Genomic DNA, 21,602 nt, shown 5'->3' with positions numbered 1-21,602 from the left:
TGTTACAAATGCCTTTTACTACTGGTTAGAGAATACGGCCTTGTATCTGTTTATGGCATTCTTAGTGAGGCTATCTAGGTTTTCAATGAGCCCATGTAGTGAATGCACACTTTTTTAACACAAGAAAACAACATTGTTGGTCAAACCTTGTTTCAATCCCTTTTTAGAAGGTTATTGTAGAAGGTGCAAGGTTATTTAACAAATGAAAAAAAGTCAAAGTATACCGATGGATTAGATTCTTTTGATTTTCCTGTTTTAGCAGGGCCGTAGCAGGGGGTGGGGCACTGGGGGCACGTGCCCCCCCCAAAAAAAAATTTTCAAAAAAACTTATAAATGACCATTAGGTGTGTGGCTGTGCCCCCCATTGTTTTCTTAATGTTTCTGTATCGTGCCCCCTAATTATTGAGGCTTGCTACGGCTATGTTTAGAGCTTAGCAGCACTTAACAAATGTGTTTTCTGTATGTTTCTTAGAGGGACACTTGCATATTTTGTGTCGTATGTGAATCGTGGACTTGGGAAAGCCAAATTGAAGGACCCTATGTTTTTGTTATCGAGCAGTTGGGCTTGTTCTATGATTGTTCAAGAGGATTCAACAACTCTTTTACAGTAAATGTGGATGCACGATGCTCCTATTAATAGATAATAATTTGCCCTCTTTGTCACCTCCATCTCCTAGCTATGGTAAGAAATCAGTACACGATACATGTTTAACATTCTTTATTGGAAATTATAAACAAAGAAATATACAGAAAAGAAAGAAATGAACCATAAATACTCAGAAATGCTTTAACAGATGGTATATGGCTTATACCATGTTTTAAACTCGCCTTTATGTTGGCAACTTGTGTTGGTCTGACAGTCATTGTGTGTTGATGATCAAAATAGCCACAGTAAAACCACATTTAATACAGTAGAGTCCAGACTCACGCCCTTAGTTACATAAGGAGGTACATAAGGTTTTTTTGGTTTCCCTTGAGGTCTCAAGGCACTCCATACCAAATATCTTGTGACAAGAAGATACAGATTTTTGTTAAAGGGTGTTCTCATAATTATAGGCAATTTACCTCTTGACATTTTACTACAGCTTACAAAGTATTATTTTAGTATTTGTCTTTTGACAACATTTTTGAGATTATCAAGGGCACAGTCCAATCATATCACACCAGAAATAATACAATACAGGCCAGGAACAAATTCAAGCTGTACACACCTAGCAGATTTAAATCCTGCAGCTATGACTTACAACATACTGAAAGTCTACCAATATCAGAGCATGTGGACATCTAAATAAGCATCTACATATATCACTTCAAAAGAAATCATAACAAGAAAATAATTGTAAGCCATTTTGGATTGTATGGTAATTTTCTACATTCATGTTTGGTGCCTAAGTATTGTTAACGAAATATTTTTAGTGAGAAAAATAATGCATTCCTTACAAAGCATAGATTGATTTTTTTTCAAATGCGACAATAATTATTGTAAGAGCTTAACTCATTAGGAAGTTTCACTGAATACGCAGCTACTGAGACATAAATAACAGTAGAATCCAAGATGGTCACAAAAAGAAAATTTACCAAAGTTCCCATGCTCGGATTTTGTTAGGCTTTTAGTATGTTATTGACCACATGAGACTTAAACATTTTTCAAAAAGAAAGGTACCGTGTCAAGGTACAATCAATGTCGCTAGCAAAATACGACTTGACAGGTTTTTTTTATTTTGGTATCTATAGTTACATGAATCAAAATACAATTGTAAATATTCCTATCATTTTCCTTTCCCCATCTTGGTTGCTGTTGCTGCTTCTTTGGCTGAAAAAAAAATATGCATTGTATTTGTAAAAAAAAATAGAGAGCATAAAAAATGGCATATTATATTCCATTCACAATGACATCTTCTATCTATATACAGTACAGGAAAATGTACAGGGAATTCCCCTTGGCTGCCAAAATGTGAATTATTTCTTATTGAAGGATCTTCCTCTTTCCATATAATACCTATAGTATTACTACATGTATTCACCTTTCTCAGCAAAAAATTAGTATGCCCCTATTGTTTTTTTTTCTTGGGGGAGGGGAGTTCTCTGACCCCCCAGTAGCAGTTACCAGCTTACCAAAACTCAAACAGACAAGGGCATTTAATAAAAATCAGGGCAAGTTAGGTATGTCCTTTGTAATTGCAGTCACCTCATGTAAGTAGGTAAAGGCAAACATTAAACCCTGCAACATGTAAAATAAAATGTGTACCTTTTCTCTCCTCTTCTCTCTTTTTAGCTGCCATCTCTCTTTCTTTTCTGATGATTGCGAGACGGGCGAGATCAGCCTTAGCTTGGTCTGTCTTTCCTTCGGCTTGCAGCTTCTGATATCTAAGTTTTGCCTGTTGCTTAGCGATCTCCTCTCTGCAAAAACCCAGCTTAACAATTCAATGCCTAGGGAAAAATACCTTTCAATACCATTAACTGTTCTCTTGTTGTATGTACTGTATTTATAAGGGTGAATAGCTTGAAAACATGTGATACATTCTCTTATACCTGCCCCCTACCCCCTCCTCAAGGCGTTTACGTTTAGCAGCCATTGATGGTATTGTAGAAAAGGACTTACTTTTCCCTTCTTGATAACTGCGCTGGAGCAGGTGCATCATCAATTTCAGTAACCTTTTTTGTTTTCTGTAGGACTCTGTTTGGGTTTTCAATCTCTATCAAGGCTTGCACTCCAGTGGGTTTAGCTTCCTATGAAAACAGCTTATCAGCTATATGGCTTCTTCTAATACTCATATAACACTTGTATAAGCACTCACCTCTTCTTCAGCTATATTGCTTCCTCTAATACTCATATATCTACTTGTTTAATGCCCTAACCTTCTCGTCAGTTACGTGGCTTCCTTCACTACTCAAGTATCTACTTGTTTATGCCCTAAAATCCTTAGAAGCTATATGGCTTCCTTTGCTGCTCATATATCTACTTGTATATGCCCTAACCTCCTCAGCAGTTATATGGCTTCCTTTACTACTCATAGATATACATGTATATGCCCTCACACCCTCATCAGCTATGTGGCTTTACTACACACCCTCTTTTGTAAGAACATTTTTTAAAAGAACGTTCAGCCTGAGATTTCACCAAATTTTAAGAACATGCCAAAGCTCAGATAGCAAATTTTTTATCTTTTTTACTATTTATGCGTTCTAAAAATTGTGCTTATAGTAACAACCGTATTATTGCTATTGATCATTTGGGTAATTCTCTTCCTAATAATTTATTGGGTATTATATTCTTATACTAACTAAAATTTAGGAACATTGTTCTTATAAAAAAGAGTGGGTGCACTTGCCACCCTATATATGTGAACTACTTGACCCTTACCTCGTCATCATCAGAGGCTGAATCACTGTCACCCTCCTTGAGTTGGGCAGGGTTGGATTCTGCTTTTTCTTCTTCATCGTCAGAGGAAATTTCACCTCTTCTTTCCTAAAAAATAAACAAAATCTTTGACTAGCAGGTATGTCTTTAATGTACGATTTCCAATTGAACCAACACCTAATGTTGATGTTCTAGTCGGCAAACCTTTTGTTTTATGACGGGGAGGGGGCTGTTTGGTAATATTTGAATGAATGGTCGACCAAAAATAACGTAAAAGTAAAGAAAATATATTTCCCATTAGCTAAATACTTGGATGCTTGTTTGAACTGCAAGTTCATGAAAAGTTACTATTGCATCAGATTTGTGTAAAACCCCCTTTAAAAAAAAATAGCAATCCTGATTTAGAACATGTTAAATAACAAGGATTCTTAGTGATATCGAGAGCTCTGAATGACAGTCTCATTTTAAATCCATATGTTTACTACAAACTAAGAGTAACAACGTAGCGATATCACACACAGCTTGGAGTACCTGTGCCAAAACTTAACAACATATTCTCATTGAGAAAGAAAATACGAGCTTCAAAGCGCAATCAGAATTATATTTTCCATAGATGGGATGTGTTATAAGTAAATCTAAATTAAGCCAATATAATCTGACTCATACCCGCCATTCTTCCTTGCGTTTTTCTTTTTCTAGCTCCATTTTTAAGTCTTCTTCATCGGTAAAATGTCTTCGTCTTCCCTTGTGGTTGGGTTTGCCTCGGCTACCTACGACAGCACAAATACACATAATAATATAACAAATATAATGTCAATCCTTTCCACCTATAGCTTAATTTACAAACTTATAATTTTTACCAGCAATACGTTACCTCGTCTCGACATTTCTAGGAGAAATTAAGGGAAAGGAAGGCTAAATTATTATTTTTTTTCTCGTGAAAGCGTGGCGTATTTTCACGACACGGAAGGTAATTGAGCCCGCGATGATCAGCGGTTATCGAAACTGAGTATCCTCGCCTCATGCGGCCTGGTCACTCTTGCGGCAACCATGTTGGAAATTTGAGAAGAACTACCTTCGAAAAAACTGTATTTTTACTTTAAGTTTTTTGGCATTCTGGAGTTTTACTGACCGGGGGCTGTAGTTGAAGCAAGATGCAGGACATAGTTGCGAGCATCGCGGATATAACGCTAGAAATCGAGTACCAGCTTAAGAATCAAATAGGATGTATTTCTCTACCCTTCCCTGGAATGGACAGTAAGCATCAGATTGTACCGTAAATGCGTATCTGATCATTTAGTTTCTTTTGCAGTAAATTTGCGAAGTCTCATGTCCTCTCATAACGGGAGGCACTATTCCCTATGTTTACAGCAACTCACATAAACCATAAAACTCACTTTTGTAGGCAGTGTAGTTTATAAGGTACCGGGCCACCCGAAAATAATGTCAAATATTCCATTAACTAAGAGAACAAGCCGAAAAGTGATACTGTAAAATCTAAGGGGCTTGCTTATTTGTGTTTTTTTCCAGAGTCCAGTGCTGCAGTCTGCGACTTCTTTGTGAAAGGTCTTTGTAACAGAGGAGCTTATTGTCCATTCAGACATACATCAGGGGAAAAAACAGTTGTTTGTAAACATTGGTTGCGAGGGCTTTGTAAAAAGGGTGACCAGTGTGAATTTCTTCATCAATATGACATGACAAAGATGCCTGAATGTTATTTTTACTCAAAGTTTGGTAAGTTTAAATTTAGTATTGGAGGAAATATTTTATCTTTTAGTGCTAAAACACAAGTAACATGCTTGAGGCAAGCTGTCATTCTCTAGTAAAAACCTCTAGAGAGTCGCATACAGTAGGGTTGCATTATAAAGTGGCAGATCTATCCCTTAACTTATATAGTGTATGTTCCTGTTTTAAAGAAAAATAATTAAAGCATTCAATGTTTTTTTAACACACCTCTACTACATGTAAATTGTGCCATCACAACGAAACATAATTAATCTAACTGTGGTTTATTCTTTTAAACTATAATGAGTAGTACCTTTATAAAGCATAAAGCTAAAGTACAGGATTGAGTTTTAAATGCTACATATTGTAAAGGTAGTCCCCTAACCCACTGTTGTCCATTAAGTCAAATGTACATAATTAATAAGAAATACTGTTAACTACATGTTGTGACCCTACAGTATACTATTGTTGTGCTCTAAGGTGAATGTAGTGAGAAGAAGTATGTGCACCTCGATATTGTGACCACTTATCATTGTTGTAATTTTAGGTGAATGTAATAACAAGAAGTATGTGCACCTCTATATTGTGACCGCTTATCATTGTTGTACTTTTAGGTGAATGTAGTTGCAAGAAGTATGTGCACCTCGATATTGTGACCACTTATCATTGTTGTACTTTTAGGTGAATGTAGTTACAAGAAGTATGTGCACCTCGATATTTTGACCGCTTATCATTGTTGTACTTTAGGTGAATGTAGTAATAAGAAGTATGTGCAACTCGATATTGTGACCGCTTATCATTGTTGTACTTTAGGTGAATGTAGTAATAATAAGTATGTGCACCTCGATATTGTGACCGCTTATCATTGATGTAATTTTAGGTGAATGTAGTAACAAGAAGTATGTGCACCTCTATATTGTGACCGCTTATCATTGTTGTACTTTTAGGTGAATGTAGTTGCAAGAAGTATGTGCACCTCGATATTGTGACCACTTATCATTGTTGTACTTTTAGGTGAATGTAGTTACAAGAAGTATGTGCACCTCGATATTTTGACCGCTTATCATTTTTGTACTTTAGGTGAATGTAGTAATAAGAAGTATGTGCACCTCAATATTGTGACCGCTTATCATTGTTGTACTTTAGGTGAATGTAGTAATAAGAAGTATGTGCAACTCGATATTGTGACCACTTATCATTTTTGTACTTTAGGTGAATGTAGTAATAAGAAGTATGTGCACCTCTATATTGTGACCGCTTATCATTGTTGTACTTTTAGGTGAATGTAGTTGCAAGAAGTATGTGCACCTCGATATTGTGACCACTTATCATTGTTGTACTTTTAGGTGAATGTAGTTACAAGAAGTATGTGCACCTCGATATTTTGACCGCTTATCATTTTTGTACTTTAGGTGAATGTAGTAATAAGAAGTATGTGCACCTCAATATTGTGACCGCTTATCATTGTTGTACTTTAGGTGAATGTAGTAATAAGAAGTATGTGCAACTCGATATTGTGACCGCTTATCATTGTTGTACTTTAGGTGAATGTAGTAACAAGAAGTATGTGCACCTCGATATTATGACCGCTTATCATTGTTGTACTTTTAGGTGAATGTAGTAATAAAAAGTATGTGCACCTCGATATTGTGACCACTTATCATTGTTGTACTTTTAGGTGAATGTAGTAACAAGAAGTATGTGCACCTCGATATTATGACCGCTTATCATTGTTGTACTTTTAGGTGAATGTAGTAATAAAAAGTATGTGCACCTCGATATTGTGACCGCTTATCATTGTTGTACTTTTAGGTGAATGTAGTAATAAGAAGTATGTGCACCTCGATATTGTGACAGCTTATCATTGTTGTACTTTTAGGTGAATGTAGTTACAAGAAGTGTTTGCACCTCGATATTGTGACCACTTATCATTGTTGTACTTTTAGGTGAATGTAGTAACAAGAAGTATGTGCACCTCGATATTATGACCGCTTATCATTGTTGTACTTTTAGGTGAATGTAGTAACAAGAAGTATTTTCAACTCGATATTCTGACCACTTATCATTGTTGTACTTTAAGGTGAATGAAGTTATAAGGAGTATGTGTACCTCGATATTGTGACCGCTTATCATTGTTGTACTTTTAGGTGAATGTAGTAATAAGGAGTGTCAGTACCTCCATATTGACCCTCAGTCCAAGATCAAGGACTGCCCATGGTACGATAGGGGATTCTGCAAACATGGTATGTATTTCTTACGGGATTAATGCAGTAACTCTGGCCTGAAATCCATTCTAAAAGGGAAGTTCTAAAGAGTCCTTGCTATTATTTTCAGTTTAGTGCAAGATGATAAAGTAGTATCTGCCTGTTATAATTATCTCCATATTTGTAAGCTAATTTCTGTTCCAAATGTGTAGTAACTGTAGTGGGGTAAAACACCTACATACTGTAGCTGCAGCTCTTTCACACAAGCCAACTCTTGTATCACAGAAAGTTTGGGCCTCTTCACAAGATCACCTGCCCAAGGGGGGGGATGGGGACTGGATAGATGGGGGTGATCGTCCTACCTTTTAAGGTATAAAATTCTACTAACTGCTATCCCTTACGGGGTGCTTAGAGTCACAAATTGCTTCAACCACACCCAACATGCTTTTAGTTGTATGTAAGAATTCCTGTTGACCACATCCAAAGAGACAGTCACCCCTGTCTGTTATGGGAGTCTCTCTCTTGGTCAAATGCATAAAAGGCAAAATCTCCGATTTTAGCAAAGCCTGATGTTTTCTTAGATTTTTTTTCTGTTTTTTTTGGGGCAAAAAATGACAAACAAAACAAACAAAAACAGGAAGTTTCCCTACATGGAGATTCCTGTGTCAGGGTGGCCTTACTTTGAAGTGAAACTGCAATATCCTCATGTTTTTAGGTCTGGGGACTGACAGTTATGGTGAATAAAGCCAGATATAGCTAGAAGTAGTGTCTCATCTGACAGATGAAGCATCACTTCCAGACCCTAGCTAGGGTGTGATTAGTAAAATAATATAGGAGGGCCATTAGTTAAAAAACTTTTCTCAGGGTATAATGTAAAGATTATTATATTGTTTATTATATAAAGCTTTATAGCCCTTCTATTCTAAGTGCATAGATTAAATATTAGGTGCTGAAATGACAATTATCTTACAGGTCCTCATTGTCGTCACCGGCATGTCAGACGAGTGCTATGCATTAATTATCTTTGTGGGTTTTGCCCTGATGGTCCAAACTGCAAGCATAAACAGTAAGATTTGATTTCCAGGATTATCCCCACTACAGCGTTATATGTGCAATAGGGATGGTTTCTAGGAATATTCCCTTGATACTATAAAAATATGCAAGCATACAATAAAATATAGTTTCCAGGAATATTGCCACTGCAGCACCATATACACAATAATAAGATGTTATTTTGAGGAATATCTCCACTACAGCACCATATATGGAATCATAAGAGATTATTTCCAGGGATATCCCCACTACAGCACCATATATGGAATCATAAGAGATTATTTCCAGGAATATCCCCACTGCAGCACCATATATGGAATCATAAGAGATTATTTCCAGGAATATCCCCACTACAGCACCATATATGGAATCATAAGAGATTATTTCCAGGAATATACCCACTACAGAACAATATATGGAATCATAAGAGATTATTTCCTGGAATATCCCCACTACAGCACCATATATGGAATCATAAGAGATTATTTCCAGGGATATCCCCACTACAGCACCATATATGGAATCATTAGAGATTATTTCCAGGAATATCCCCACTACAGCACCATATATGGAATCATAAGATATAGTTTCCAGGAATATCCTGAGTACTTTCTAGTGTTACACTTTTAAGAATGAGTTTATATAGAAATTGCTTTAAAATTGCATTTCAGCCCAAGGTTCGAGCTTCCAGTAGCCAAGGATGATGGCATGGAAAAGAAGATGACTATCACATGCCATGCATGTGGTCAACCTGGACACAAAGCAAACGTCTGTCCACAACATAAAGATTATAACAAGGTACAAGCGTTAATAGCTATCATACCTAAAACTTTACTATATTATTGAAATTGACTTCTGGCACATTACAAAGCAGTCCAGTAATGAATAGATGGCTAGATGAGTCCAACATTGCAGTAATTTACGTACGAAAAGCCAGTGGAGATATGAAAATTTTAAGGTCCTTTTGTGATTGGTGTCATATTACTGGTAGTTACTAGGGGGGGGGGGGTGTGCAGAGCAAGTATCCACACACCCCTTAGTTGCCAAAACGTTCTTATTGCAAAATTATTAAATACTGTCCGTCTCCCATTAATGCTGTACCTAAAAATGTGCACACCGCTACCGACAAACCTTGAGTCTTTTGTACTTTTATGTTGTAGATTAATATAACAATATCTGGAACTGGTGATCAGCCGTTTGTGAGAAGACCACTGGAAACAGTAACATGCTTCAAGGTGAGCTTTTACATATGTATCATCTTTCAACTCCCAAGGAAACAGACCACAGTTTTACCCACTTGCCAATCACAATGACTCCAAAGGAGAAATAAGAAATAAGAAATCATCGTTTTGGTCTGTGTGGCACAGACCACAGAGCGTCAATCTGTAGTGCTCATTCTTCTCACCAGTGGGCACCGGGTTGAGTTTATTGCTTGCTTCCCTTGATCTGAGGGTTTTTCTCCAGGTTCTCTGGTTATCCTTCGTTCTCAAAACCAGCAATTTTGTTTTCTAAGCTTCGCAACAGTCGTACTGTGGCTCCATTACACTCCATCTTTGCCTTCAAAGTGACCATGTACCTACTAGCATTGCCAAGACCTGTTTCATTTAGTCGAAGTTTCTTTATTTTCTATTTTAGTGTGGTGATAAAGGACATTACGCTAACAAGGTGTGTATAGACAAATCTCCCTCCTGACTGCTAAACCTTTTGTGAGTGTAGAACGGTTTTGCTGTCCTATTGGCAATCGTCTTGTTGAGTGCATCTTATCGAAGCAAATGAGATGTACGTTTGAAAAGAAACTCAATCCACCAGAAATTTGAAATACAGTCTGTCCTTCATTTTCTTGCCAGATTTTAAAAATGCATGTTTTTAATGAAAATCATTTTGCTTCAGTTAGGTTAGATACACAGTCTTTAAACCAAACCGCCTTTTTCTCAAATACAAATCAACCTACATTAGATAAAACAATTTTCCCGTTTTGTTAGTGCCCTAAATCTAGATCAGATCTGATTGGATGATGGCCATGATGCCATGGGAACGCAACAGCTGTCATTCAAGAGCAACATGAGCTCAAGAGCATCACCAGGGTTGTTTTATTGGATGATGGTCATTCTATAGCTGTCATTCAAGATGTTGACAAGCATCAGCATGGCTTCAAGAGCATTTGATTGGATGATGGTTATAATGTCATGTTACAAAATAGCTGACATTCAAGATTTTGACAAGCATCATTATGGCTGTCAAAAAGGACTTGACTTCATTGCTGGTAGATGCGATCCCCTGGAGGGTTAAACAGTCGAAAATACGTGACTGGCAAGAGTTGTGAAAAAAAGGCGACATGGGCGTCAAGAGAACGACAGTGGCTTACAATGCGGCGTGCGCTAGCGTGGCACCAATGAAAAGTTAGCCAATCAGCATGCGAGAATCACAGTGTTGATTGACACTTATAACTAGGAGGGTTCCATTGTGTTCTGATGTGCACTGAAGCATTTCTTTGCCTCGCTGATTGGCTAGCGAAGTTCGTGTCAATCAGATAGCACGTCTTTCGCATCCTCATCCTCGCACCACGAGTGCGAGCCAATGAAGATGCGACGGTAGCGCGCGTCGCATGGTTAACTTTGTCTTGGTGGTCACGGAAGCGCGCGTCGCATGGTTAACTTTGTCTTGGTGGCCACGGTAGCGCGTCGCATGGTTAACTTTGTACTGGTGGGCACGGCAGCTCGTGTCGCATGGTTAAGTTCTTATAGGTGGCCACGGTAACGCGCGTCGCATGGTTGACCTTGTATTGGTGACCACGGTAGCACACGTCGCATGGCTTACTTTGTACTGGTGACCACGGTAGCGCGCGTCACATGTTTAACTTTGTACTGCTGACCACGGTAGCGCGCGTCACACTGTAAGAGACTCGCTGATTGGTTTTCCAAGAAGTGTTGTATTTAGTGTAGTTTAGAGTGGTTTTCAAAAACTCGTGCAACAAAATGTAGTTGTTAAAAAAAGTCAAGCCAGAACAAAGAAGAACAAAGACATTACAGTGTATTAGTAATAAATAAACTAATAGGTATTTCACCGGTTTTTGAAAACCACTCTATTTCAAATCCTTGCATTACATATCACCCATTCTTTAACTACTCTTTTTTATCTACGTTTCTCAAAGACACCACGAATAAACATAATAGGGAACTTAAGCTACAACTACGATAGCGGAGGGAAAGTGGTAACAATTACCCCCAAAAAATATTCAGAAACAGATGGAATATAAATACGAACCTTAGCGAACATAGAAAAAGAGTTCCAAGGTCACGTCCACGTCTTTGAAGACCGTGAAATTTGTGAATTTAACGTGGTTTGATGGTAAACGCCGCAATCGTTGAAAAGGTATCTTTTTTTTTTCTAAAGCGAGCACTCCTTTTTTCCCGCCAAACTATCAAAGTAGCTCCATAGATCACGTGGCCAGGTGATTGTAGTATACTGTACAGATTGCTTCCATGTTTATACGAGAGGTATTTGTATTAAATTGAATTATACTAAAATAATGAATAGAGTTTGTATCTCGACAAAAAACTACTAAGACAAATTCAAACACAGTTACTCTACAGCATACGAGAATGGATGCTTGACTGGCACCGTCTTCAAGCTTAGATAATGACGTCATATCCTGACACTGTAGCATTAGTTTTTCATGCTCTATTTCTATCCGAGAATGCGCAAACTCGTTCAGTTGGTTTTGTTAGCTTTTTCGAATGGCCGCGCCAGAGAGCTGTGATAAGTGAAGTTAATCGAAAAAAGAAAATGTCTTCAAACGCAAAACAGAAGAAACTCAGACGCAGATTCGCCTCCAATAAGTAGAAAAAAAATCCCGGGGGGGAAGGGGGGGGGGGGGCTCTCCAGAAAAGTAAACAGGGGTGATTGTCACATCTTTAGTGTATAAAATATTAACGAACTGCCATCCCTTAGGGGCTATTAAAGGATTTTTCCGATTTTAGGGTATAAAATTAGACCAACTGTTATTTCTAAGGGGGTGCTGAACATTTTCCCCGATTCTGCTATTTCTTAGGGTTATAAATTCCTTCGACTACACCCAATTTGCTATCTCCTAGGGGTAATAATTTCTGTTGACCACGGGCTAAAATCGATTTTGCCGACGATCACCCCCGTCTATTTTTATCGGAGTCCTCTCCTCCCGGGAAAAAAATATTGTTTCTATAAAACCACACTATCAGAACAGAACATAACCTTCACTTCCATATTGCTCCTGATAATGACCTTTAAACTTTTTTTTTATGGGGGGGGGGGGATGTAGGGAGCGGGCAAAAAATGAATCCTACATCATTTTAACCTTTTTTATGTTCTAGTTTTAACCTTTAACAAATGGTCGACTCCATTAGAACTTGGACCAATGGTCAAGCTTACTTATCTGCATCATTCTATACTCACTAGAACTCTACCTAATTTCGTGAAATAGTCACGGCATCATAAGCCAATTACGAACAAACTCGTCATCATCATCATCATCGACGCTGTCGTCGTCTTGTTCATCTTTCTCATCCACCTGTTGGCCTGTATGCAAAAATGAGCGGCATTAGATGCATATTTTGGTAAGCATATGGGTGGCCATAAACCGTACCAATCAGCCCCTAAACCGTACCAATCAGTCCATAAAACATACCAATCAGTCCATAAACCGTACCAATCAGTCCATAAACCGTACCAATCAGTCCGCGTACCAATCAGTCCGGTACCGATCAGTCCAGAAACCGTTCCGATCAGTCCATAAACCGTATTGAACAGTCCATAAACTGCACTGATCATTCAAGAAACCGTACCAATCAGTCCATAAACCGTACCGATCAGTCCATAAACCGTACCAATGAGTCCATAAACCGTACCAATCAGTCCATTTACCGTACCGATCAGTCGATAAACAGCATTGGTGTGGTTTCGCCCGGCGCAAAACTTCTGCGATTCCTTGCAAGTCTGGTAGCATTTGTCCGCACAGTTAGAGGATTTTCCGTCCATGGCGTATGTCTTCTCTGCGTCTTTGCCACTCCAGCACTCCCCTGTGTAACACCAAAGTCAGGTAAGAAAGCTCATGAAGCCGGAGATTTATCAACAGGTAAACTGCCTTCTAGCTTCCCTCATTTAAAGAGCCTTGAAGCCACCTTGCCTGAAGGCGCTGACCAATCCAAAATCACCAAATGTAATTCCGTTATTTTGAATTAAGGAAGCCAAGCGATTTAGAGTGTTCGTAGAGTATTGAAAATCAAAGTTAATATTGTCTTCGTTAGGGCCCTCGAATGGTCTTTGGCGAGCACTTGCCAGCTTGCGAGCACTCTGTTTTTAATGCGAGACCGAGCAGTTTTAGTTGTTGAATAAATCGAGCAGCTAGCCCATCGAAAAATACAATGCCAGCACGGCGGAAAAAAATTGCGCGGGCATGCGAGCATTAGGCGAAAACTGCGAGCACATCAAAATTTCGGGGGACCTCTCGGGGCCCTTTCGTTACCCCTCCCCTCCACCCCCCACACACAGACACACACCCAAAGAACTGTTTGACGTTTAATTGCCCCATGAATTTCGACTCAAATTTTGCCTGTGAGCCTATGATAGCTCTCCCTCTTGCCAATGCCTCACCGTAGAACTGAAGACCGAAAGTGTTCCATCCCTTTTCTTTGGTAATGTGAGCGCATCTGCAGGCAAGATCGGGTAGATAGGTATCCCAATGTTCCCAATCGATCAAATGACCGGAAAAAATATCAGTGCGAGACTTGTCACGATCAGACATGATGTAATCAGGAAGAGGTTGAGCTCCCTTGTGATGGTTGTCAGCGAAACATCCCACTTTCTCGAACTCCAGGTCGCAATCAGGCTCTGGAATCAAACAAAGACATATAAACTTTGCGTTACACGGGATTACATGCAACAAAAACTTTTCGAGAAACATTGTATCGTATCCATTCTGACCTGTTGCCAAACAAATGGATGTGGGTTCAAAAACACGCAACATGTTGCCAAGTGAAATGATGCGCGGAAAGTTGTGTGCGACAAGTGACACGGTCAAAAACCTTCCACGATACAAATGTATCGCGAAAAGGTTTTTGCTGCATGTTTTCCCGTGTAACACAACCTCCTCCGCCTCCTCCTCCTCCTCCTCCTCATTATCATCATCACCATCATCATCATCATCATCATCATCATCACCGCCACCGCCACCGCCACCGCCACCGCCACCGCCACCGCCACCGCCACCGCCACCGCCACCGCCACCGCCACCGCCACCGCCACCGCCACCGCCACCGCCACCGCCACCGCCACCGCCACCGCCACCACCACCACCACCACCACCATCATCATCATCATCATTATTTTGCTATTTTTGTACTTACTGATGTAGTACACATAGTTGTGCCATTCGTGCCCAGCGCAAAAACGCTCCCCCTTGCCACACTTCTTGAGTTTTTCACTTCCTTCATCAATCTCTCTTGAATTGCACTTGTCGCCTTTGCCATACTTGCTGTATTCCTTTCCAGTTGGCGTAGGGCCGCTCCAACACTCTCCTGAAAAAGCTGGGCACGCACATTATTAGATTAAAACCTTTTTCAAAACTCTTCACCCTTTCTGCAGCAATTATATGTCTCATTCTTCGTTTTTTCCCGTCAGTCCTCTTCCATCCATCCTGCTACAGTGGAACCTGGATTTTACGATTTGCCCCGGGAGAAAGAAAATGTATCGTAAAATCGAGGTATAGTTACAAAGAGGTCCTCGATTTTACGATATAAACAAAAATCCATTGCGATAATATCGTTCTAGTGAGGTCGGGTTAATTATTTAAAAAAATTATATTGTAACTGTACTCTGTGTAAGCCTGTGCAGTTTCCCTCTGTGAGACTATAATCTGTGTTTAAAAAGATCTGTCAAATCAAAGAAACGGTAAAGTGTACTGTAGGTATGTGCTTATGTGGTATAGTGTCTTCAGGTTTTCTCTCTTTGTTGTTAGAGCGAATCAGAACATCGTTGTATGGAGGTCAAAATACTTCGGAGAATAGATTGGTATCGTAAAATCAAGAATATCGTTGTATCCAAAATCGTAAAATCAAGGTAATCTCTAATACATTTCACTGTATTTCCGCCGCGAAAAAGGAGCGCCATCGTAAAATCGGGGTTATCGTAAAATCGAGGTTATCTTAAAATCCAGGTTCCACTGTATATTCTCTTATTCCTATTTTGGAATTTTTTCACTCCTATCCAGCGTCCCTCCTACGTCTCTCTTTTTTCTCTCCTACATCCGGCCCTACGTAATTCATCCTTTTCTTATTTTCCACTTTTTCCTCTTCCTTTTGAGCTCATTTTTTCGGCAGTTGTGGCATAAAAGTGTAGTTTTGTTTACCACAAAATTGAAGTGCAAAGAAAGTGTATCCCCTGCCCTTCGCGCGCTTGGCACAACGGCAAGCAAATTCTGGCAAGTACTTTTCCCACTTCTCCGACACGAGGAATTGATCTCCCTTCACAACACTGGTTTCATCTCGCTCGTATAGGAGTAAAACTGGTAGAGCCCTGTCGTCTGGCATGTCCTTGTAGCAGCCGACAGAGTTAAACGGCACCTCACAGGCTTTAGGACAGGAGTATTTGTGCGCGCCCTTCGCTGTAAAACCACAAGTCACACATAAATAAGCCTTGAAACCAAGGGATTGAACATTCATCTTTTGAGGGGGGTGGTTCAGAAGGATATTTTTACGAGTAACAGGCGTGAAGGGAAGTGTCATAGTGAGCCTTCTTTTGGGGGGCCAAAAGATGTTAGAATTTTTTTTACCTAAAAAACATGCACTACCCAGGCGAGTACCAAGGATTGGCTGAGAGGATGGGGGGGGGGGGGGGGGGGGGGGGGGGGAGGTGCTGCTGAGTTTAGCGCGCAACAGTTAGTTATTATGTTATTGTTGTAGTCTCTCTTACTGATTGGTTGTTAGCTATGGTAAATCAGAGGACATAACACGGGATTCGTCATTCACACAATCCTTGCAAGTTCGCAACAGGGAGCCCATGCTCACAGTTCGTCGTTTTTGGGTTTTATGAGAAATTCTTAATAAAAATACACGAAACTGTGATCATTTCATTACCACTTTGAAGTTCGTAAAATTCGGTCACACCTACGGCACTCTACATAATACATAACACGGGAGCACACGGAGCGAGTCGACTCGCTCACGACCAACTTCGCTGAATGACGATTTATTTTTTCACAAAAATGCACGGTCTCGTCAAACGACCTACCTAGAACTGTGCTCCGAAGATGTGCCCACACCGTGAATGTGATAAAATCCACACAAGCTCGTACGTGCTGTATATACAAACTAGCAAAAGCAAAATACAAACTCGAAAAAGCAAAGTCCATGCAAACTAGCAAATGCAAAGTCATACAAAACTAGCAAAACCAAAGTACAACTAGCAAAAGCAAAATACGAACTCGCAAATGCAAAGTACAAACTCGCAAAAGCAAAATACAAACTCGCAAATGCAAAGTACAAACTCGCAAATGCAAAGTACAAACTTGCAAATGCAAAGCACAAACTTGCAAAGGCAAAGTACAAACTTGCAAATGCAAAGCACAAACTTGCAAAGGCAAAGTACAAACTCGCAAATGCAAAGAACAAACTCGAAAATGCAAAGTGCAAACTCGCAAATGCAAAGTGCAAACTCGCAAATGCAAAAAACAAACTCGCAAATGCAAAGTACAAACTCGCAAATGCAAAGTACAAACTTGCAAAAGCAAAGTACAAACTCGCAAAAGCAAAGTACTAACTCGCAAAAGCAAAGTACAAACTCGCAAATGCAAAGTACAAACTTGCAAATGCAAAGTACAAACTCGCAAAAGCAAAAAACAAACTCGCAAATGCAAAGTACAAACTCGCAAATGCAAAGTACAAACTTGCAAAAGCAAAGTACAAATTCGCAAAAGCAAAGTACAAACTCGCAAAAGCAAAATAGAAACTCGCAAAAGCAAAATACAAACTCGCAAATGCGAAGTACAAACTCGCAAAAGCAAAATACAAACTCGCAAATGCAAAGTACAAACTCGCAAAAGCAAAGTACAAACTAGCAAAAGCAAAATACAAACTCGCAAATGCAAAGTACAAACTGGCAAATGCAAAGTACAAACTAGCAAAAGCAAAATACATGCTAGCAAAAGCAAAATACAAACTCGCAAAAGCAAAATACAAACTCGCAAAAGCAAAGTACAAACTAGCAAATGCAAAATACAAACTCGAAAAAGCAAAGTAGAAACTCGCAAAAGCAAAGTACAAACTCGCAAATGCAAAGTACAAACTAGCAAAAGCAAAGTAGAAACTCGCAAAAGCAAAATACAAACTCGCAAAAGCAAAGTACAAACTCGCAAAAGCAAAGTGCAAACTAGCAAAAGCAAAATACAAACTAGCAATAGCAATATACAAACTAGCAAAAGCAAAATACAAACTTGCAAAAGCAAAGTACAAATGTAACAGCTATATTTTTGGGTTCTCTAACCACATGTAACAAGCGGCTATGACTCTCTCTGACCACTTGTGACAAAACGACTATGACCCGCTTGGCTGGGGGAGGTACCGGTTTTTACTTGTTCGCTGTTACAAAATCTTTACAAGATCTGGTGTCTACAAGTATTTTCTAACAGGTTTCTCTTAAAGTTCTTAAGAGTCTAAAGGGTGAGTTGGGGCTTCGGTACGCACCCATATTTATATGCTACTAAGACGGCATGTCCTTTAGGAAACCTGACACTGACATCCCAAAAGGCTTTTAGCACTGTTTGGATAAGGGTTTAACCAATGGGTGTACGAGGGACGACCTTCCTACGTGGGTGTGCCAGTCGGTTACCCTTGGGCTACCGTGACTTACGTAATGTTTACAATGTTGCTACTGACTACGGATGTCACACACTAACTTGTTACACTGCTAGTGCGCATGGCAATATACACACATAAATTTAATGATTGACAGCATTCTAATCATTTTTTCACTCAAACACTTTAAATGTACTAAAACCTAATTTCGTCGACGGCCAGGTCTGAATCCTACATAGGGCAACCCGTGTGTGAACTCAGACCTAACTTTGCTTATGTAGTTAACGGATACAGGACTAAAACAAATGCTCAAAACTCTGTTCTCCAGTACAACTTGAAAAGGGACGCGGTACGCCCATAAGTTCCCCGAGCAAAAGGTCAATCTGCTAAAAATATGAGCTGCTTGGCTAAGCAATTTTTATGCGAGCGTTTTAGATTTTCCTGTCAAACGCGATAGGTTAGCTAAACAAAATGCCTTTAGATGTTCCGTGGACTTCAATAAGCTGACAGCCGATCAGTATATAATTTCTAGATGCTAAATATCACTTCACTACATGTGTGACTTATTCCTGCGTGACACAAACTCGCAAAAGCAAAATACAAACTCGCAAAAGCAAAATACAAACTTGCAAAAGCAAACTACAAACAACAAAAGCAAAGCACAAACTCGCAAAAGCAAAATACAAACTCGAAAAAGCAAAATACAAACTCGCAAAAGCAAAATACAAACTCGCAAAAGCAAAGTACAAACTCGCAAAAGCAAAATACAAACTCCCAAAAGCAAACTACAAACAACAAAAGCAAAGTACAAACTCGCAAAAGCAAAATACCAACTTGCAAAAGCAAAATACAAACTTGCAAAAGCAAAGAACAAACTAGCAAAAGCAAAGTACAAACTCGCAAAAGTTAAGTACAAACTCTCGTGATGTTGTTCGCAAAATATGGAAATCCGAAACAGAACTGGGCAGTGGCCCCGCTGGGCTTCCCATTTCTCAGAACAATGTCTTCTCGTAAGCGTGAATATCAAGCTGTGATTTTCTATCTAAAGATCTTAATAAGATTTTTGGTCTTCCAGCCATGAAACGCACTTCCTTTCATCTATGTGACCATCAAGGAAAAGCTAATTAGGGGGCTCTGGTATTTCAAAACAAACGAAAATGTTCTTTGTCCTGCCGAAAGATGAAGCTGACATCTCGCCTAATGGGATACCATGGAAAATCGTAGAACATCGCAAACGAGCTATTCATGTCTTTTGCGTCGTTGCGATATTCAAAGATATCTTTGAATTTCACAAAGTGTGATCTCGCACCTTTTTTTCTTCATTTGGATTTATTGCGATTTTCTGAGATATTCCATGATATCACAGAAACTCGACTATTATCGCAAAAAGTGAATTTTCATTTCGCACGGGAAGGTCTGAACGGCATCTACAATTTTTATTAAATCAATTTTGATAAGATTTTATCATATATTTTATTTCTGTAGTACCAAGAAATGGGGGAAATAATAAGATATTGGATATTCAAATATAAATTTCTATGATTCGACGATTTCTATGACTAGAATCCATCCCCTTTATTACCGGCAAAGATAATTCCCCAAAATGAAGTCCAAAAACGAAAATCGATAGTTCAAGTTATCATAATTTATCGTGGCATAGGAATATATTTAGAATTACTTGAATGCAAAGTTATTGAGGACTTCTTGACTAAAATTGACTAGTTAAACTATACTTCGCGTAGTGAAATGGCCCCTTCGAGGGCTCGGCCAAAATAGGGTAGCACATACATAACCTTTTTCAAGCTTCCTCTTGAGTCTACCCGCGAACTTATGGGTGGCTTTATACCACACGCGTGAAACGTTCAAAATGCTGAGGTAGTCAAGTTAAGGTGGTCTCATTTTGCTGAAATATCTTTGATAATCAAGTCATACAATGCAACCGCCTACTATAGACGACAAACCTGCCAGGCAAATAAGGTCTTTACTCTAAAGCCGTCTGAACGGTTCGTCGATTTTATTTAGTACGTCATAGGTTTAAAACACTTAGGACAGCTAGGCGTTTTTAGTCGTCTCTGTCAAAGAAAACGACCCAATCGCCAAAACATTGGAGCGACAGAACGGTATAACCTAGCCCCAGAAAGGTCGGGTGATTACAGCTTTGAATTTTTTTAAAATATTTTGACACAGTTACAATATGTATAATTCTCCCCATTTTCTTTGGTCAAGACCAGCTCAAATGATATAGCACCTTTTTGCAATTCTTACCTGTAAAACCGGCTAAAACGGCGAAAAGACACAAAATTTCCCGGAACAGTTTCATCTTGCTTAAGTGTGAGAAGTGTCTGATAATCCCTGAACAGTTTTATCTTAATAAACAGTTTCCTTCAGCCAAGCAGAACAAGCGTTTTGAATGGCCTTCTGTAAAAAATCAGTCGGTCGGAGCAAAATTAATGATGTTTGTTAATAGCTGGTATTTCACCAATGGATAGATAAATAGGGTCCACAATAGTTTCTATGGGGCAAGGGCACAAAACGGAACTGTGCCGCAAAATATCTGTTTCGCTGCTCGTTTTTGGTTGGCTGGGAAGATCTTAGACCCCTCGGTTGCTGGGAAAAAATTGTCCCGAGTGGTTCTGCTTGCAAATTTGCTTAGTCGAACTAGTTCTGCTTGGAATATTTTGGGCGGTTGCTTGGAAAAAAAAGAATTGTCCCAACCGATTATACGGGAAATTATCCATGTGTAAACACTGTATAAACACCGCTGGCTGGAAAGAAAATACCTAAGCAATGCTGGCTAGGAAAAAAAAATAAAGAATGGTCCCTCTTGGGAAAAATTTACAGATAATTTTTTCCAAGGAACTTTTAAAATGGATTTAATATTTTAGGCATGAGAACATATTTAACGTGTTTCGGGAAGAGGGGCTCGTTGTATGCCTTTGTGTATGGGATGCGCAGGTTTTTTACGGGATAACGCGATTTGGAGGGGTCTTAAATCGCTTGCCAATGGGATTTCTTTTAATAGTTGACCGACCGCCATGTATAAGTCAAATACGAGTATCTTATAATCTTTACGAATATCTATCGAAACAAATTCCTTTAGATCATATGTGTTCAATCATGTGCTCAATGCTTCAATTGATGTAGGGATGTTTTGTCTAAGCGCATATTTAATTATTCTTTATTTCGGTATTTGTGGTGACAACAAGAATAATCCTGATAACTCGAACTTTCTGTAGTGAACGTCTCGTTTCTTCTATTTTGGCTTGCTGTGGCGAATCTAAACGTGTCAAGAGAGGGGATTCGTGGTCTCTCTCTATGCGTTTTTTGAATATTTTAGGTTTCCTGTGGTGGTCTCTTTCTATCGCGTTTTCGGATATTTGGGTTTCCTTTAGCAAATCTGAAAGTGTCAAGAGAGGGGATTCGTGGTCCCTCTCT

The 21,602-nt window shown here is 39.2% G+C and overlaps 3 protein-coding genes across 3 annotated transcripts; 1 reads left to right on the top strand and 2 right to left on the bottom strand.

Annotated features, from left to right (window-relative positions):
• Positions 1 to 703: 703 nt before the first annotated feature.
• On the bottom strand, positions 704 to 4,367 carry LOC5511761 (28 kDa heat- and acid-stable phosphoprotein). The gene is made up of 6 exons (XM_001632048.3): positions 4,236 to 4,367; positions 4,028 to 4,131; positions 3,365 to 3,469; positions 2,603 to 2,730; positions 2,249 to 2,400; positions 704 to 1,813 (listed from the first exon to the last, which is right to left on the bottom strand). Exons 1-6 carry the CDS (start codon positions 4,246 to 4,248, stop codon positions 1,770 to 1,772), a joined length of 546 nt encoding a protein of 181 aa, XP_001632098.1. The 5' UTR covers positions 4,249 to 4,367; the 3' UTR covers positions 704 to 1,769.
• Positions 4,368 to 4,393: 26 nt separating this feature from the next.
• Positions 4,394 to 11,870, top strand: LOC5511760 (cleavage and polyadenylation specificity factor subunit 4). Its single transcript, XM_001632087.3, has 8 exons — positions 4,394 to 4,618; positions 4,892 to 5,095; positions 7,234 to 7,329; positions 8,263 to 8,356; positions 9,015 to 9,141; positions 9,504 to 9,578; positions 9,979 to 10,008; positions 10,326 to 11,870. Exons 1-8 carry the CDS (start codon positions 4,516 to 4,518, stop codon positions 10,356 to 10,358), a joined length of 762 nt encoding a protein of 253 aa, XP_001632137.3. The 5' UTR covers positions 4,394 to 4,515; the 3' UTR covers positions 10,359 to 11,870.
• A 796-nt stretch (positions 11,871 to 12,666) lies between these two features.
• Positions 12,667 to 20,611, bottom strand: LOC5511759. The gene is made up of 6 exons (XM_032381131.2): positions 20,433 to 20,611; positions 15,725 to 15,979; positions 14,724 to 14,903; positions 13,972 to 14,208; positions 13,248 to 13,397; positions 12,667 to 12,897 (listed from the first exon to the last, which is right to left on the bottom strand). Exons 1-6 carry the CDS (start codon positions 20,485 to 20,487, stop codon positions 12,803 to 12,805), a joined length of 972 nt encoding a protein of 323 aa, XP_032237022.1. The 5' UTR covers positions 20,488 to 20,611; the 3' UTR covers positions 12,667 to 12,802.
• Positions 20,612 to 21,602: the final 991 nt, after the last annotated feature.

Source organism: Nematostella vectensis, chromosome 12 (assembly GCF_932526225.1).
Source record: "Nematostella vectensis chromosome 12, jaNemVect1.1, whole genome shotgun sequence".
Lineage (NCBI taxonomy): Eukaryota > Metazoa > Cnidaria > Anthozoa > Actiniaria > Edwardsiidae > Nematostella > Nematostella vectensis.
This window is presented reverse-complemented; position numbering and strand designations above follow the sequence as displayed.

Excerpts from the sequence above, each read along its gene's own strand:
- LOC5511761 (XM_001632048.3), bottom strand. Across the intron at positions 2,731-3,364 it reads CAGCCTCTGATGATGACGAG|GAAGCTAAACCCACTGGAGT; the intron begins GTAAGGGTCAAG and ends CTGTTTTCATAG. Across the intron at positions 1,814-2,248 it reads GAGAGAAGAGGAGAGAAAAG|CCAAAGAAGCAGCAACAGCA; the intron begins GTACACATTTTA and ends TTTTTTTTTCAG.
- LOC5511760 (XM_001632087.3), top strand. The coding sequence starts at position 4,516 with ATGCAGGACATAGTTGCGAGCATCGCGGATATAACGCTAGAAATCGAG. Across the intron at positions 9,579-9,978 it reads AAACAGTAACATGCTTCAAG|TGTGGTGATAAAGGACATTA; the intron begins GTGAGCTTTTAC and ends TTTCTATTTTAG. Across the intron at positions 10,009-10,325 it reads AAGGACATTACGCTAACAAG|TGCCCTAAATCTAGATCAGA; the intron begins GTGTGTATAGAC and ends CCGTTTTGTTAG.
- LOC5511759 (XM_032381131.2), bottom strand. The coding sequence starts at position 20,487 with ATGAAACTGTTCCGGGAAATTTTGTGTCTTTTCGCCGTTTTAGCCGGT. Across the intron at positions 14,904-15,724 it reads CTTTGCACTTCAATTTTGTG|CTTTTTCAGGAGAGTGTTGG; the intron begins GTAAACAAAACT and ends GTGCGTGCCCAG. Across the intron at positions 13,398-13,971 it reads TTTCGGTCTTCAGTTCTACG|GGGAGTGCTGGAGTGGCAAA; the intron begins GTGAGGCATTGG and ends GGTGTTACACAG.